At 42.0% G+C, this 16302-nt stretch overlaps 1 protein-coding gene across 1 annotated transcript in view; it reads left to right on the forward strand.

Moving 5' to 3' along the window:
- nbas (NBAS subunit of NRZ tethering complex) overlaps nucleotides 1–16302 on the forward strand; it is a 145421-nt gene that overhangs the window by 87043 nt on the left and 42076 nt on the right. Inside the window, exons 44-47 of the mRNA XM_062411298.1 lie at nucleotides 5560–5810; nucleotides 9907–10247; nucleotides 12233–12457; nucleotides 16037–16239. Coding sequence (XP_062267282.1) covers nucleotides 5560–5810; nucleotides 9907–10247; nucleotides 12233–12457; nucleotides 16037–16239 — 1020 coding nt within the window. The remainder of the gene's footprint in view (nucleotides 1–5559; nucleotides 5811–9906; nucleotides 10248–12232; nucleotides 12458–16036; nucleotides 16240–16302) is intronic.

Here is a 16302-nt window from a genome sequence, read left to right on the forward strand (position 1 = left end):
ATGTTTTGGTCCAGAAATAGTTGTGGCTCATGATTACTTATGTATTTCCATGTCTGTTATGATCTGTTGGTTTTATGCTGGGCTTACGCAGTCATCCCTAAGTTAAATGAAAGAAAGGTACATATAAGGCCACTGGAGTTGTTAAACATGGCTCATAAGCACAGTAAATCAAGGGTGTGTGTGGGTGTGTGGGTGTGGGTGTGTGTCTGTATTTGTGTGTGGCTGAAAGAGAGAGGGAATGTAAGTGTGTTTATAATTTATTTCTCCTCCGACTTCATACCCATAGGATCTGACTAGGTGTGCACCTTTCCTTGTTTTAATAGAATTCCTTTTCAGTGCTTTCAATATGTGTGTGTGTCCGCTTGTGTTTGCATGAACACGTTTGTGTGAATCTGTGATAAATATCCCCCTGTCACATCCTGATATAAGAAAATGGTTTATGGACTACCCGTAACGATAAATTAAACACCTACCCCTTTAGAAAACCCTACTGTGTGTGTGTGTGTGTGTGTGTGTGTGTGTGTGTGTGTGTGTGTGTGTGTGTGTGTGTGTGTGTGTGTGTGTGTGTGTGTGTGTGTGTGTGTGTGTGTGTGTGTGTGTGTGTGTGTGTGTGTGTGTGTGTGTGTGTGTGTGTGTGTGTGTGTGTGTGTGTTTGTGTGTGTGTTAAATGAGTGTTTTTTGTCCAAATTCTCAAGATTGTGACAAATGCATGAAGAATATTCATGATATTATCTTGCATCTGCAATATGGATTAAACACATGGGTGGACGCATTGACTGATATAAATAGACCAGACGGTGTAAAACTGCAGACAGAAGCACAGGTGCAAGATGGAATTTAGACACTTATTGTTCCCTGCAGGGTAACTGCTATTACACAGACTTACACACACACACACACCCTGGTAATTCTGATACCACTATGTATATCTGCAGCACTTTAGGTGTAATAATACGATGAAAGGGTGATTAATAAGTAAATGCATAAATGTACAGTCTTTGAGAAAAATTAATGGAAAGAACTGCTGAGCTCTTAGCGCTGAGCTCTACAAACACACAGGATGGAGGGAAAGGTCATTAGGAAGAGAGAATTAACCCCAGAATCAGTGAGTGGAGGGAGGGAGGAGCAGATAAATGGAGGAAGTAGAGATGGATGATAGACCCGGAGAGTCCCTGCACCACTGTTAACACAGAATAGACACTTTGGAGGAATCAATGCGCTGCTAAACACCGACATCGTCAGCTGCCCGTTAGGGACATGAATTTCAGCAAGTAATGACATTTTAATGACACCTATTGAAAACATTTATATAAATTGTCGAACACAGGAAGGTGCAGATGTGCTCTCCACAAGTCACCTGTCAATACGTTTGGAGCATATTTGTGTTTTTTAAGCTTTTCTTAATCTATTTTTCTTTACCCACAATCATTTTCATGTATTCAGTTTGGTTTCAGCTGTTGGGGAATCAGTTTTCCCCGAGAGAGAACGGCTTCTATCTTGCAAGAGGAAAATACTTGCAACTGTTTCTTCAAAATATAACCATTAGGTTTGAAGTTTACTTAACATCACTGATACTCGTCTTGCTGGAGTTGTTATTGATTCATTTTGGTTGAAGGAAATGAACCGTGGATGACTTCAGACTCCACACACGCAATAATTTAGTGTATTATTTCCTGAATACTTTGAAAATATATTAAGTGTGAATATTTTTAAATTCATCCTCTCTCTCTCTCTGTTGCTGCAGTTTCATACTAGGTGTTCTTTGTCCTTTATGGTCGTATTGTTTTGTTATAGAAACGTACAAATTACAAGGCAGCGATTGTTTATTTTCCATATCAGTTGATCTCTAAAAACGAGTTTAGACGTGTGCATGAGGATGTTGACATGTAACTAGCTCTCACCTTAGAGCAAACACACGCAGCTATTTGCCTCTTGCTGTTGACGTTCTACATTTAATTATCTCAAATCTTCCTCTCAAATTAAGGTTGTGCGTCTTGCGGTGCGTTCATTTGAGTGTGTGCGTAGCATACTAATGAGCTTCCCTGGAGAAAAGTATTTGTAGCATTCAGTGTGAATGTGGCCTGGCTGCTGCTACACACAGGTTGGCTTCGGTTCATGTGTTCTGCTGCTGGTTTCGCTGTTATTTAGGGATTATTGAAGCGCTGTCCACGGTTACTCTGCAGGGTTCGGGCCCCAAACGTGACCATGACCTCGAGCGTGACTGTAAGCCTGCTGCCTGGACTCATGGGGGCTGAACCACTAAGAGCAGGACCTGAACTGACAAATATAATTGCATAACCTTTGGTTGAGTAATGGTGCCACTTGTACAAAAACTGTATTTCTGACTGACTTGAGACTTGGAATACTTCAGGTAGGTCATGCCGTATACATGGCTCATGGGCAATTAGGTTTGATACCTCAGACAATGCAGTCAGTTCCCTTCTACCACCCACTCCTCTTTTATGCTGCTGTCACCCTGCTGGTCCCTGTGTGATAATATTGGAATAGGAAAAATTAGTTTCTTACCTGTGAAAAATCATAACTATATATATTTAGCCATGCTAGCAGAGGTGCTCTAAATGTGGCAATATCAGGTGGTCAGTATGTTTGTCACCATTGCTCTAAATACCATCATCTTGTCAAAATGATGTCTTTTGTCCAAGTACCTGCAAAACAAACAAATAGGTGTTAGTTGTATTTCTCCTCTGTTAGCATTATTATAGATTTTATGGCCGGTCACGTTTTCATTTTGATCTCATAGTTTCTTGATCGAGCAATGACCTGTTTGAGAAAAAAAAAGGATCCATATAATGCATTTACCCTTCAGGGGTTGGTGGAAACCAAAACTTGAGCTAAAAGAAAAGGTCAGTTTATGTTTTTACTTATCTGACGAACAGAAAATATACCAATAGTGCTCCATTGTTCATGGATTTGAAACTAGCCAAATGTTAGTTGACGGTTAAAATAATATGGATTATGTTGCCAGTGTCTTAATGATCTGTTATTTGTTATTTATTTAAATGCTAATTTGTTTGTGAGCGTAATTGCACCTGTTTAAGTGGGTAAAATCAAAGTTAATCGTCCTGTTTTGATAGCATTAACAATGCTAACTGGCAGAAGAAAGCCTGACTATGAAGAAGGGAAACAGCTGTGCACATCTGACCTGCTGCAAAGAAATACAATTTGGCTGCAATGGTCGTACTATTTAGAGCTCTTTTCTAGTCTTGGCGACAAATCAAAGCACTTTACCCTACAAGTCTTGTCTTTTATCACACAACAGCCATCAGGGCAATTCGGCATCCAAGGACACTTTGGCATACAGAACTGAGGAGCCGGGTATCGAACCACCGGCCCTCTGGTCAGTGGATGACCCACTCCTCTTACTGAGCTGCCCGTGCAATGAACTCTACCATTCAAATGCACTCTTACACCCCCTGGACTGTAATTTGTAAACAGATTAGAAGCACAGATCATAAAAGAGGAATAATAAAAAATTACAGCTTGCATAAATTGCAGTACAATGATGTACTGAATAATCATCAGTGCTCTGGCAGACCTCTCCCAGAGTGTGTTTCTAGTTGTCTGATTACAATGGTAATTAAATAGGCCTGTGAATGCAAGAATAATTGGAGCCTAATGCTGCTATTTTTGCTCAGACCTGACAGAAGTAACAACAAACACAATGTGGTAATGTGATACGGGGAAGAAGGGAGACGAAGAGCATGGAGAATGAGGAATACTCAAACGGATTAAATTGGTTCCTCACTTCGGCTTCTTTTTTTTTTTTGAAATACAAAAGATTGTAATGAGGAGCTCTGACATTAGAGCCTCACAAGTGCAGCCGAAACCGAGCAGAAAACTGTGAGAGAGAAATACCACCAAGAGAGCAGCATCTGCACGGGAAACACTCACTAGACTCATAATACAACTATCAGGGACGGAGATGCCGAAACAAAATGATGGTGAAAGCCGCGGAGAACGAGGAGAGGAGGTGCTCGCAACCCGAGCAAAGAGGGGCACAAGTCGTTCTTTTGATAGAGAAGACGACAGCCTGGCCTTGAGGAACTGAAGTGACACAAACCACTTCACGCAGCCGTGTGTAGTCCTGCCTGTGCGCACTCCCAACCCTCCTCAAACAGCCCTCACACCATTGTCCTCTTGCCTTTCAGTCACTATGGAGCTAACGTGATTAAAAAGTGGAACATCAGACCTTGACCAGGGTCTCAGGCCTCCTGTTTGTTTGTGCACTTAGCAGTCGCTTGTTGTGTTGACTCCAGTCTTATTGGAGCCCCTGTTGTGAGAGTGATTAATGTTATTTACATTATCGAGCCCATTGTCCGCTGCCGCACGCCGTCTATGCTTTTTTCATTAGCGAAAGCCTCCTGGCCAGCTCTGATGGAGTGCCCAGAGGAAACATTGTCCTCTTTGATCTCGTCCCGTTCCCAGAGATAAACAGACGCGCACGTTACCGCGCTCGCAGACAAGCCACCGGTTCGCTCCGAGCACCAAGCCGGCTGCCAACATCTTCCCTCTCCTCGGCTTTGCCTCTTAATGCTTTTTATCGTTCCTCGTTTAGATCTTATTTCTTTGGTTCTTTAGTTTGTTTGTGTTTCTTTTTCATTTGTTGTTGGGGTTTCTTTTAAAAGCAAAGCCGTGCACAACTTGAACAAAAATTGCTGAAAAGGTTTCCCGGGAGATATCTTCCACTCTATGAACTCAGCATTTTCCTTCCACATTTTGCTCTGTCGCTCCGTCTATCTCTTCTCTCAAACTGTCTCAATTTTGCCATTTTCATATCAGAGCTGACAAAGTTCTTCCACGTTTTTCTCAGTAGTAATCTATAAAGTCCTCATCATTTCTTTTGTGGGTTAGGGACTGTATCTTTGGTGATAAGCTTGGAGATCGCTATGCTGTCTTTTGCAAAGCAGTTTCCGTAAAGCACCACCAAAGATTCCCCAGTGCTGTTTTTCTTCTCCCTTTGATGGTTGAGGAAATTAGTTTTTTTCCGTCAGTGGTGCTGTTTTGTCTTATCTTTTTCAGGCATGGTGGCGGCTGCTTCTAATGTGAACCACTTAGATCCTCACATGTTTTTCTGTCCAACAAACAGCTGTTTCTGATGCCAGAATTTTAAAGTTTTTTCACAACCGGTAAAACCAGTGGATATTTACTGCAGAGAGGACGTATCTCACACAGCAGGTGTTTACAGCAGCACATATAAAAAGTTCTCAAAGCTTTGAACGCAGGATAGACCGGATTATAATTGTATTTATTGGTATTAAGACTTTTGGGATTATTACTGCACTTACTGTTGCTAAATACATTTATTCACATAAACTCACTATTTTTGTTTTGTCTGACTTTCTTTTCTCTATCTATACATCTATCTATACATCATCCATCTTCTTTCTCCATACCCCCTCTCTCTCGTCTTTCTACATTTCTTCTCTTTATTTCTGTCTTTTTCTCTCATTCTGTTTCCCTCCCTCTTAATTCCTTCAACCCTACCTTCCGTCAATCCCATACCTCTCTTCCTCTTTCTTTCTTTTCTTTCTCCTCTAGTTTTTCCACCAAGGATATTGAAACCCGGAGCGAGTCCCTTCGTCTCTTTGACACTTTGAAGACCGACCCCCAGGCGTTCTACAGCCACATGACCAAGTACGTTCTGCAGACTGTGGAAGGAACTGACCTCGGCCGCTTGCTCTACTACTACACCCTCCTGGACGCTGCCGGCTGTGAGCCTCACGTCACCACCACCATCAAGCCGGACTCCCATGTCAAAATGCTCAAGAAGCTTCGAGCTGTCGCCAACGGTGAGACACTTGTAATTTCTATTTCTGTGTCGTTGTGATGCAGATGGTGTGGTCGCTTCATAACCCGAGGGCAGTTTACAAAAAGAAGAAAAGCCAGGAGTAGCATTTGTGTGTCAGACAAATGTAGCCAATGTGTAAAGAGAAATAAGCTTTGACAAAAGTGTTCAATGACTGGTGCGTAACTGGGTGCTCGCAACTGAGGGTTCAAATCCACACACATACAGTTTGCCAACCAATTTGTGCAAATGTAAAGCAGTGTTACAAATGCACAAATCACAAAATGAATATAACATATATTTGACTCACAGATTTGTAACTTTACAGATATAACTGATGTTCGGTATAGACTCGCACAGAATAACGAATGCATGCTGCGTGCTGGGGCATCTGGGTTTTCTGTGAATTTGTGTCTCATTTTGGGAGAGATGGTTGTCTAAATAGACACAATAACTTGTCACACCTCGATTAGAATACATTCATTGAAGAGTAAATGCAAGTTTAAATACAGATATGTGGTACCTAATGAAACAAATCATTGAAGGCATTTGTAAATCCCATTTTTCACTCGTGGATCATGAAGATGTGGTATATCTTCACAAATTAGGGACCGATGGATTTTGCTTTCTAACACCCTCTCTCGTCATGTTAGCTGAATCCAGTCCATAATCGACTACATTCCTCCTTGGATCATGCCCCAACCCTCCACAAACATTTCATGGAAAAAGGTTCTGTAGACTTTAAGTAATCCGGCTTATAGTCCGATCGACAGACAGACAGAATAAAACCTAAAATTATGTTTATTAATGAAGTGGAAGTCATTCTTGCTTCGAAACGTCATGATTCTATCTATGAGTCAAAAGGAAAACATTTCAAATAGTGTTGGTTAGAGTCAATTAAATTGTGAACGCTGTTTAAAATGTACAGAACTGGCAATACCCCTATAATGTCAAATAATCTTGTTTCTGAGAAGTAAGACATTTGAAGGATAAAGGAATTACTCTATTATTGGTGGGACATCGGCCTTAAGACTTTAATGTCAAGAAATCAAGTCCCCTGTTGAGGACTTGAATCAAATCCCCCATGACATGATTGATGACTCACAGACAGATGCTGATGTTCCCTCTGGCCGGTCGATAACCTCTGAGCCACAGATTGGCATGTACAGTTACAGAAATCAACAGCTGAAATCGTAAATCCATGGTATACTTCTGCTGCCGGATAAAAAAAGCAAATACTCACACATTTTTTTCTCTTAGCAGCACATAAAATACCCCTAATGTTTTCTTTTATCTCGACCTCGTCTTGTCTTTTGATCTCACTGTACCTCTTCTGCTCCGCCAACTCTCATGTATAACAATTCTAAAATTTAAAACGGGATTAAAACTGACAGAACTATTCACCTTTCCTATAAACGCGAAGACACCTCCACCTCTGTGCCAGCGCTCAACAGACACAGGCTGAACCCGCTCCAAGGACGTCACGTCCAGGTTGCGGCATGTCATCCTGCTTAAACTTTGTTGTGTACAGGTGGAGGTGGTGTCACTTCTCGGTGAAGTTCAGTAAAGGTCAGCCGGGTGTCAGCTGTGTTTTCACGCCTCACTTCTTCCTGCTGCTCCAGATAGCACCACAGCTTTTGCCGGTGACACATGTCTCCGTTGAACAGCCCTACACACACAAACACGCACACCTGTGAGTCATCCACATCAAGATGCATTTTTTTGACATAAACCAACAAAAATTGGAATTCGCCTCTAAACTCACACCCCCACTGCTGCATTTCACTTTCACTCACATCCCTGCTGTACATTAGCAAAAGATTTGCCAGGTCCCAGTTACTCTTGCACAGAACATAAGCAGTTTACAGTGGTGTCAGTGGAATTTTCATCTTCTTAATGTTTTTTCGAACAGTGGTTCTTGATTTCAGACGGTGGGACAAAAAGAGCTAAGGGCTAAACAGTTGCTAAGAGGATTTGTCAGCTGTCGAGAGCTTGGAAATTAGGCTAACTTGTTTGTATTCAGGATATTTGGGAGAGTTGCAGATGCGTTTCCCTCTTTGTGTGTGGGATATGGCTTCCACACTCTGAGAAGATATGACAGTAGGTAGTTGTTCACAAGGTTTTTATTAAATAGCATAATCTGAAACACCACATACAACTAGAGTGTTAATGATGTCTTCATAGTTAGATGTAGAGCTTTGTAACCTTGTAGCTAGGTTATTTATTGCCCATTCAAGAAAATGTACATGAACAAATTATTTTTAGATGCTGAGTAGCTCTCTTACAACAGCCACATGCAAAATCTAAAACAAAGCTACAACTGAACATTAGCTGTACACACACACACACACACACACACACACACACACATACACACAGACACAGACACACATACACAAGTATATGTGGGCAGGTACACCACCAGTTTAATTAATAATCTTGTGCTGACAAATAGACTGACTTTTTGATAATAACACTCCCTGAATCGCTCTCTGTCACACACGCTTACACGCAGACAGACACACACGTGTAACCGTTCAAAATGCAACCCACACATTCACACTCCTGTAGAAAACTGACACACAGTCTGTTGCGGTGTCTCTAGGGCCACCAACTTTCTACTAACGCTATCAAACTTTGACACGAACACACACACACACACACACACACACACACACACACACACACACACACACACACACATTCTCATACACATACCCACTCTAAATTGCAAATTTTCCACCCTGAACAGACACATGCAAACTAACCCACACAGACCCACTTACAGAGAGGCATACAGACGCTGCTGCAGAGACAGGTGGTGTGTGACCAATATTCATCACAATTTCAGACACAGTACCAGGTGACTGTCTGAGAGAGCTCTCCTGAGGATGAGAATGAGATGCTGCTGAGGTTCTGAAGAGACAGTGGCAGAGAGAGGAGTGGGTGGGACAAGGGGAAAGAGACAGAGATTACACGTGTCGGTGCATGTACGTCTTATCTGCTGTTTAAGTGTCCGTCTGGGCCTGTCTGAGTTGTAAGTGTTGTGTGTGTGTGTGTACTCGGCTGAGTTTAGTGTGAGTGTGTGTGTGGGTGAGGGGGGGGGGGGGGGGTTCTGATCATGGTTGACTGAGCCCTCCCCACCGGCAGACCAGTCTTAAATATTTAAAGCCCAGACAGGCTGTGGTGTTGCTACCGTAATGTGTCTGTCTGATAATGCTGGAGACCAAGCATGTCACCAGTTCTCTCTGTCTGTCCCACTCTCTTTCTCTCTCTCTCTCTCTCTCTCTCTCTCTCACACACACACACACAAACACACACACACAGTCTGGGGGATGTGATGCACATGGACAGACCCAAGGACAACCTCTACCCCTTGGCATGCCAACACGGACAGACAGCAGCACTTTCACACATTTAGGTCACATGCTGTCTTTGTTGTGCACTTTAACCTCTTAATGTCATCTGTTATTCATGTCTCCACGCCGCGCTTCTGTCATGCGAGGGAACATTGAACTTCCTGTGCATTTTGGAACACTGTCATTAACCTGGCAGTGCTTCATGGTTCGCACATATGTAACCATAGCAAGTACTGTGCTGTGTATGCAGTGTTAAGTGCATTCAAATAGGCCTCTCTGACACGTGGTTTGACTCTTCGGCCTTTGTGCTAAACTAAATGTGCAATGCCTGAAAATGCTCCCTGTGTTTTTTAATATACACCTCATGTCCAGAATTGTATAATGTACCTTACAAATAAGTTGTTTTATATATTACACAGTGTACAGAAACGCAACCTTATATTAAACTCCTACCTCTTATTACTTTGCTGAGCTACTGAACATATAGATTACATTTGATATCAACTCTTTAATGGCTCAGTCGCAACAACCAGGGCAAGGAGCTGCGGAAGGTAATGTGTACGAGGACGTGAGGGAGCCCTCTAGTCTGCGTGGTACCTTTTTGTGTACATACAATGAGTTATTAGCACAGGGGATTTGTTAAAGGAAAACACATTCTAAATGTATTCGATACAGTGTAGAAATGTCAGCACACATTTAAAGCTTCTTATGCATTGACAACAAATGTCCGTCTCTTTGCAGGCTTGGATTACCGCAAGCTCACCGATGAATCCTTGGATCCGCTGGTCACTCTGCAGTCAGTACTGACCAGTCAGAACGTACTGTCCATCTCCAAACTTGCCAATCGGCTGCCTGTGCCCGGTGGCGGAGGAGCAACGGTCTCCCCCAGTGCGGTCCATTCGGTTTGGCTGCAGAAGCTGTTTTGGAAAGGAGACCCCCAGTTGCTGAAGAGGCCCCCACAGAGCGACCCAGATTACCTGCACGCTTACGACACCTGTGCCAAGTATCTGGACCGACTGGTCCCAGCCGACGCGGTTCACCTCCTGGATAATATCACCTTCTCACCTGACGCAGCCAAAATTGTGAGTCTAAACTGGGCCAGAAAACAACTAACTGAATTACTATATTTTTCATATGAACCCTAAAAACTAGTAGGACACAGTACAGTATCAAAGAGGCTACAGCGTTTCACACAGGAACTGGTTGGGGTTGGACGCCTTATCATTTTTTTTTTAATCATTAAAATCACAATAACAAATTTTATTTTTGTTCACTAAATGACTTTATAATTCAATTCAATTCAAATTATCACAACATTGCACAAGAGATATCCGCCACATAATTGCAACACAAACTGTCCTGCAGAGTACTTAAACATACAATACGTAAATTTAGCCAGGAGGGGTCTCTCAGTCAACAATAACAAAAGGGCTATTTTGATGTTGTCATGAAACAGCGTGGGATTGTGGGAGTTGTTGTCTCAACCACCATGTCTTGTGCCACAGTGTTCTTGTATCACGTTTCCTTTTACTGGGAGAGCTTCGGAGACAGAACGCTAAGAATGACAAGTACAAACAATGGACCCTCGCTGACTGACTAGCAGTGGGCTTTTCATTAGTCATATACGTTCCTTAACCCCGGAAATTGTTGCAAAGATGGACACAGCCACGGGTAAAGAGGATAAATGACGCATTTTAATGAGAATTACACGTCCTGTCACTTTAAATAAAATTGGTGGATTTCTCTGGGTTTTAGCATTGTGGTTAATATTTTTGATAATGCAAGAAGTGCACAAGAGAATAAAATAGCTCTAGTCATTTGTAGACAAGTTAATGAAGAATTGTTACATATTATATATTAATCCTTTTTTCTCATTTGCACCCTGCAGCTCCACCTCTAGACGCTTCCATTTGTTAAAGCCCATCTTTTTCCCCATGACTCCAGGGGAGCTAATTGATCCCTCTCTATTTCAGAGCCAATTAAACCCCAAATCCCAGCAGGCATTGTTTTCCCACTGTGCTTTTTAACATGCTGAATAACTTCCTCCGGATCCCACTGACTGCTCCTTCTTCCCTCACCTTTCTTCTCTCTTCCTTTTTTTCTGAACTTTCTGAACCCTTGAAATTGAGAATCGTGACCCCCCTCATTGTTCAAAATGCGTCTGACCTTTTGCACCCCCGTTGTCCCCCATGATAGATTGATCCATTCCCCACAAGGCCAAGGGGAGAGATGGGTGGCAAGACTTAGCCTACCTCACACTGGGCATATTTCTAAAGAGCTATGGAGGCAGTTGGCATTTTCCCTCCTTTGAAGTATTGATCTCTAATAACCTCTTGAGCAGAGATATCCTCTGTTCCTCAACCCCCAACCGGTTTGTCCAAGGCTTGGACTGACATCGGTTGTGAATGCCTACATGTACCTCTACATTTAAAGACCAGCTTGCAGATGAAACAACAGACCAAATACAGCCTGATACACAAACACATACACACACTTCCCCTTAAAAGTAATAATAATGGTTTGTCATGTAACTCCATTTGAGAAATTGTCCTGTCCTGGCCGTCAGGCTGTGTGTGAGAAGTATTTATCTGGGTGTGTGGCTAGGGTAGCTGGAAGTGTGGAGTCTGGAGATTTTTTAGTGTCTTTTTGGTGCAAGTGTGTGTGTGTGTGGGGCCTGTCAGCGCCTGTGTGCATTCATTCAAGAGAGTAAAACCTGCTACAGCCAAAGGCCTTCTCTTTTCCCCATGAATGGGGAACCTGCTCTCACAGAATATAATCAATTTCACAAGGCTGGCAGCTATGATCTTAGCCTCTCTCTTAAATAAACAAAGACTCCTCACACACACACATACACACACACACACAAAACTTTTAGTTCCTGATGTTACTTCGGCAACGATAGACTGGGTTGTAACTTATCTTTAAAATGTTAAGTGTGAAATAAATGCTTATAACCTGTGCACCTCCCTCTTCCTCTGCTCCTTCAATTTGACCCCTCCCAAATGTCCTTATCCCCCTCCCCATCCTCTGCTGTCTATTCCCTATGCCCATCCTATCCCGTCTCCAGCTGAGCATCCAGGCGAGGTCGGAGGTGATAAAGCGAGCCACCAAGGGCCTGCGCCAGCTGGCCGAGAAGAGCCGGAAGAAAGGAGGCGATGGTGGCGGGGAGCACGAGGGGATGGGCCCAGCGGGGATGACTTTTGATGAGGCTCTGGCGCACATGCAACAATCTCAGGCCCACCTGGACACTCTGAGCCATGACATCATTCTGTCGTTCAGAGACAGCCAGCAGGTAGAACCCATCTTCCCAAGAGATTTCCCATTGTTGAATATAAATGTTATGTTTGTTGAAGATAGCGGTCTTTCAGTTTGACTTGGGACGGACGATCACTACAGGACTCTGAAAGATGTAAAGCAAACGTACCCGCAATAAGCGCAACAACACTACGCCTGTCATTCTATTGGTTGGGATATATTGCCAGAATGGTTGCACAAAACATCCGAGTGGAGAAGCTGAAAGCAGAGGAGAAATACGAGCAGATGTTCCAGGCACACAGAAGCAGTGTAATATGTCCAAGCAACATATTATCTGAGTGCAAGATAATTGCTTATTATTTGCTGCAGGTATCCATAGTTACACTAGAATTTATTATCAGTATGATTTTGATGTGTATGTGTAAGAAACTCTAGATATTGCATTCAAATGTTCTTTAAAAGAATATCCTGTGCTAAAGTGGAAAGAAGAGTGGAAGAAGAAACTGTTCCAGAATGAGACTTACTTTAATTACCTCGATGGTCTTAATTATATACTGCACTGCTCACAAGTTTTGAATTAGTGTACGGATCATATCACTATAGTATCTTTTCTATTATTTAAAGGGCACTTATATCACTAGATATAGATCAAATCACATTCTTTATCATGTAACTGAAAGTAATGCAAAACCCTAACCCAACATGGATAGTTTTAGGGTCTTTTTTCATTCTTGTTATTTAACTAAAACTCCAAAACTACGATAAACTTACAAACGTATCATCTGCCTTTGTGATGTGCACGCACGCGCACACACAAACACACACACACACACACACACACACACTTGAAGAATCACATCCTGTTACCCTGCTTGTTCGTGAGGTCACCTTTAATTTGACATACAGGTTGTGCCTGTACTTGTTGAGGTGCTGCGTATATACGTGTGTGTTTGTGTGCGTGTTGTACCTTTCTGTGGTGGTTCTGCTCGACTGAGCTCTTCCCGGCCTCACTGGGACCAGTCAAGGGTATATTAATTTAAATCTACGGGCTGCTGTTTCAAATGAGCTCTGCCGTATGGCTATATATACAGTACATACACTGTGTTGTATCTCATTAGGCAAAGTCACAGTGACTTAGTCCATTGTCACCTCTTCAGGGCTGGCCATCTCTCTGTCCCTTTCTGAGTGTGTGTGTGTGTGTGTGTGCAAAAAGATGCAAGTAGAGATGTGGTGAGTGGACTTTATGATTTGACAAGCCGATCAATGCGACCATGTGATTACCGATGAAAAGTGGTCATTTCTGAGCCCCACACTTTGCAAGTTGATAATAATAATATAAATGTGTAGCTCTTGGTTTATCTGGATTTAAAAAATAGATAACGCTACATAAGTAAAAGGAAGATACAGGCAGCACAAGAGCAGAGCTGTAGACTGAAGCTACAGTTGCACACAGACACACAAACACGCGCACACACACCGCAAGCTCTACAATAAAACTTACCTTCTACTGGTGCAGGGAGCAATTGTATCCTTGGAGATGGATAAAAAGGATATAAGAACCAGGAGAGAGAAGATTGGTAGAGAAAGATAGATAGAAGGAAGGAGCCCTGTGTGAGGCTCTGCTACCCTGTACTGTGGTCATTTATCAAGTGTACGTGACCAGCTGCTGGGAATTATAGTGGATCACAGAGGAATCCACCACAGGCGCCTTGACCTGCTACGTACAGAAGAGTACACACTGCGGATATTGTACAATATGTGGCACAATGGTACAACCATTGTCAAATTGTGTCGTTATCCAGTATCGGCAAAGAATAGTGATAGGACTAACAGCTCAGTACAGAAATTGACAGATATACATGCATCCATCTGTTCTGTTTGCCAATGATGTGTATGTATTTTTTCACTTTATTGAAAGTTATTCATTAAACAGCAGACATGTACTATTTACATATAAACAAGGGCAAATAAGAACTTTGTGTAACAGTGAGACAATGAGAATATAAGACAGAAAGTAAATCAAAACAAACAAGACCGAAAAAAAGGGAAAATATTTCTCGCATTATTCCACCTATTTATTGAATTTATCTACAGTTTTATTACTTTTTTCAAAAAGGGGCTAATTTTGGGTTATCCTGTCCATACAACATCAACAAGTTTAGAACTAAAACTATTATTGTTTACAATATGTTATTACATTCTTGCAGTTATTTACCGTATTCAGTAGTTTTTAAATGTGACCAAATTGAGTTTGACTATGTGTAACGATAGACTTAATTCACGGTATAACAGATTGTGGTTCTACAAATCATAAACTTACCCTTTATCAAGTTATATTTTAGCTGGTTAAGGTTTTGGTTACACAAGAGCAGACATTGCTGCCCAAACGTCCTCATCCCCGTTTATGTGACCGTACGTGAGGATGAGAGGAGACATTGACAAATTCAGATCTATGTTTTTTTGCAGCTCTGTAAAAGGAATCAACAAAAGCACTCTCCAAACACCAGCCACAAAACACTGTGGGATCAGAGATCATTACTTCTTTCTAGATCTACAACTGTCAGATTAATTTCCAAGAGTCTGCCAACCTGAGACACCACAGTGATACATGATGCAGCAGCATCTGTCGCCTGCTTTCCGTCATTCCCTTGGCGAACTGTGCATCTAGCATTTTGGAAACCTGTCACACCCCCGAGCTTTTCAATGCAGAATGTTTCCTTCATTGATACTTGTCCGTTTACTGTGGTCTTTATAATTCCATATCTGAAGCTTGTGAAAGACTGTTGTGTGAACAAGCATGTTATTGTGTTGCCTCTATGACCTGCATCACCCCACAACCAGACTGCAGCTGTTATTAATATTACAGATAGAGGTTTTAAATTGAATCCAATCGGACTCCATAACATCTATGTTAGTGAAAAAGGTGTGTGAAGGACAAAAAACACACAGACACAGAAATAAAATAAATGTAGAAATGACAAAAGTAAATATATGTAGACATGAATAAATAGATGTTGAAATGTATACATTAATTGATACAGGTAAACTGTATATATATAAATAGATAAATCGATGTTGAAATGTATCACCATTAAATTATTATTTTAATAGAATTGAATACTTTATTGTCATGCCACAGTGCACAATGAAACAGCAGCAAACCTTAAGGTGCAGAGTATAAATGTACAAAACACAAACCAAAACAAAAGATTGCAGTTCTCTTATTGCTGTGGGCTAAAAGCTGTTTTACATTCTGTTTGTTTGTGATGTTATTGACCTGAAGCGTCTGCCAGAGGGCAGCTGGTGAAAATATGAGGAATTATTATTAATGCTATTTAAAAATGTTCAAGTTTATCTTCCTCCTAAATAGTGACACACGCACACAACCGAACGCTGCAACCTTTTTTTAATCGGAAGAGAGAAAAACAATCAAGAGAGGGAACAGGACGGTGTTGCCTTCTGAGTCAATAGACGACTGTCATTAACTCAACTTTTTTCAATCCACTACCACCACCACCTCTTTTCTCTGCCTTTTACTTTCTTTCTTCTGTTCTTTTCTTTAATATCTTTAATCACCTCTTTACAAAATGTTGTGTGTTTTGCTCCTCGTTTCCAGGAACAGCTCCAGAGCTACAGTCGACTTTACGATTTGTCTCGGTCCGAGAGGTCAAAAGTGCACGAGCTGGCAGTCACCATGGCAACTGATGGACAGCCCCTGGAGTGCATTGGGAAGCTTCTGTGCGTCGCTGTCGGGCCTCTAGACCTGTCCGTCAAGACTGTGCTTCATGATGGTGTGGCGAGAGTGGTGGCTGCGCTCAGGTAATTATCTCTCTCTGTTTTCTTATTTCTTCATCACACACACAATAAAAGTCAGAGGTGGTA

The sequence above is a fragment of the Platichthys flesus genome, chromosome 18 (assembly GCF_949316205.1).
Source record: "Platichthys flesus chromosome 18, fPlaFle2.1, whole genome shotgun sequence".
Taxonomy (NCBI): domain Eukaryota; kingdom Metazoa; phylum Chordata; class Actinopteri; order Pleuronectiformes; family Pleuronectidae; genus Platichthys; species Platichthys flesus.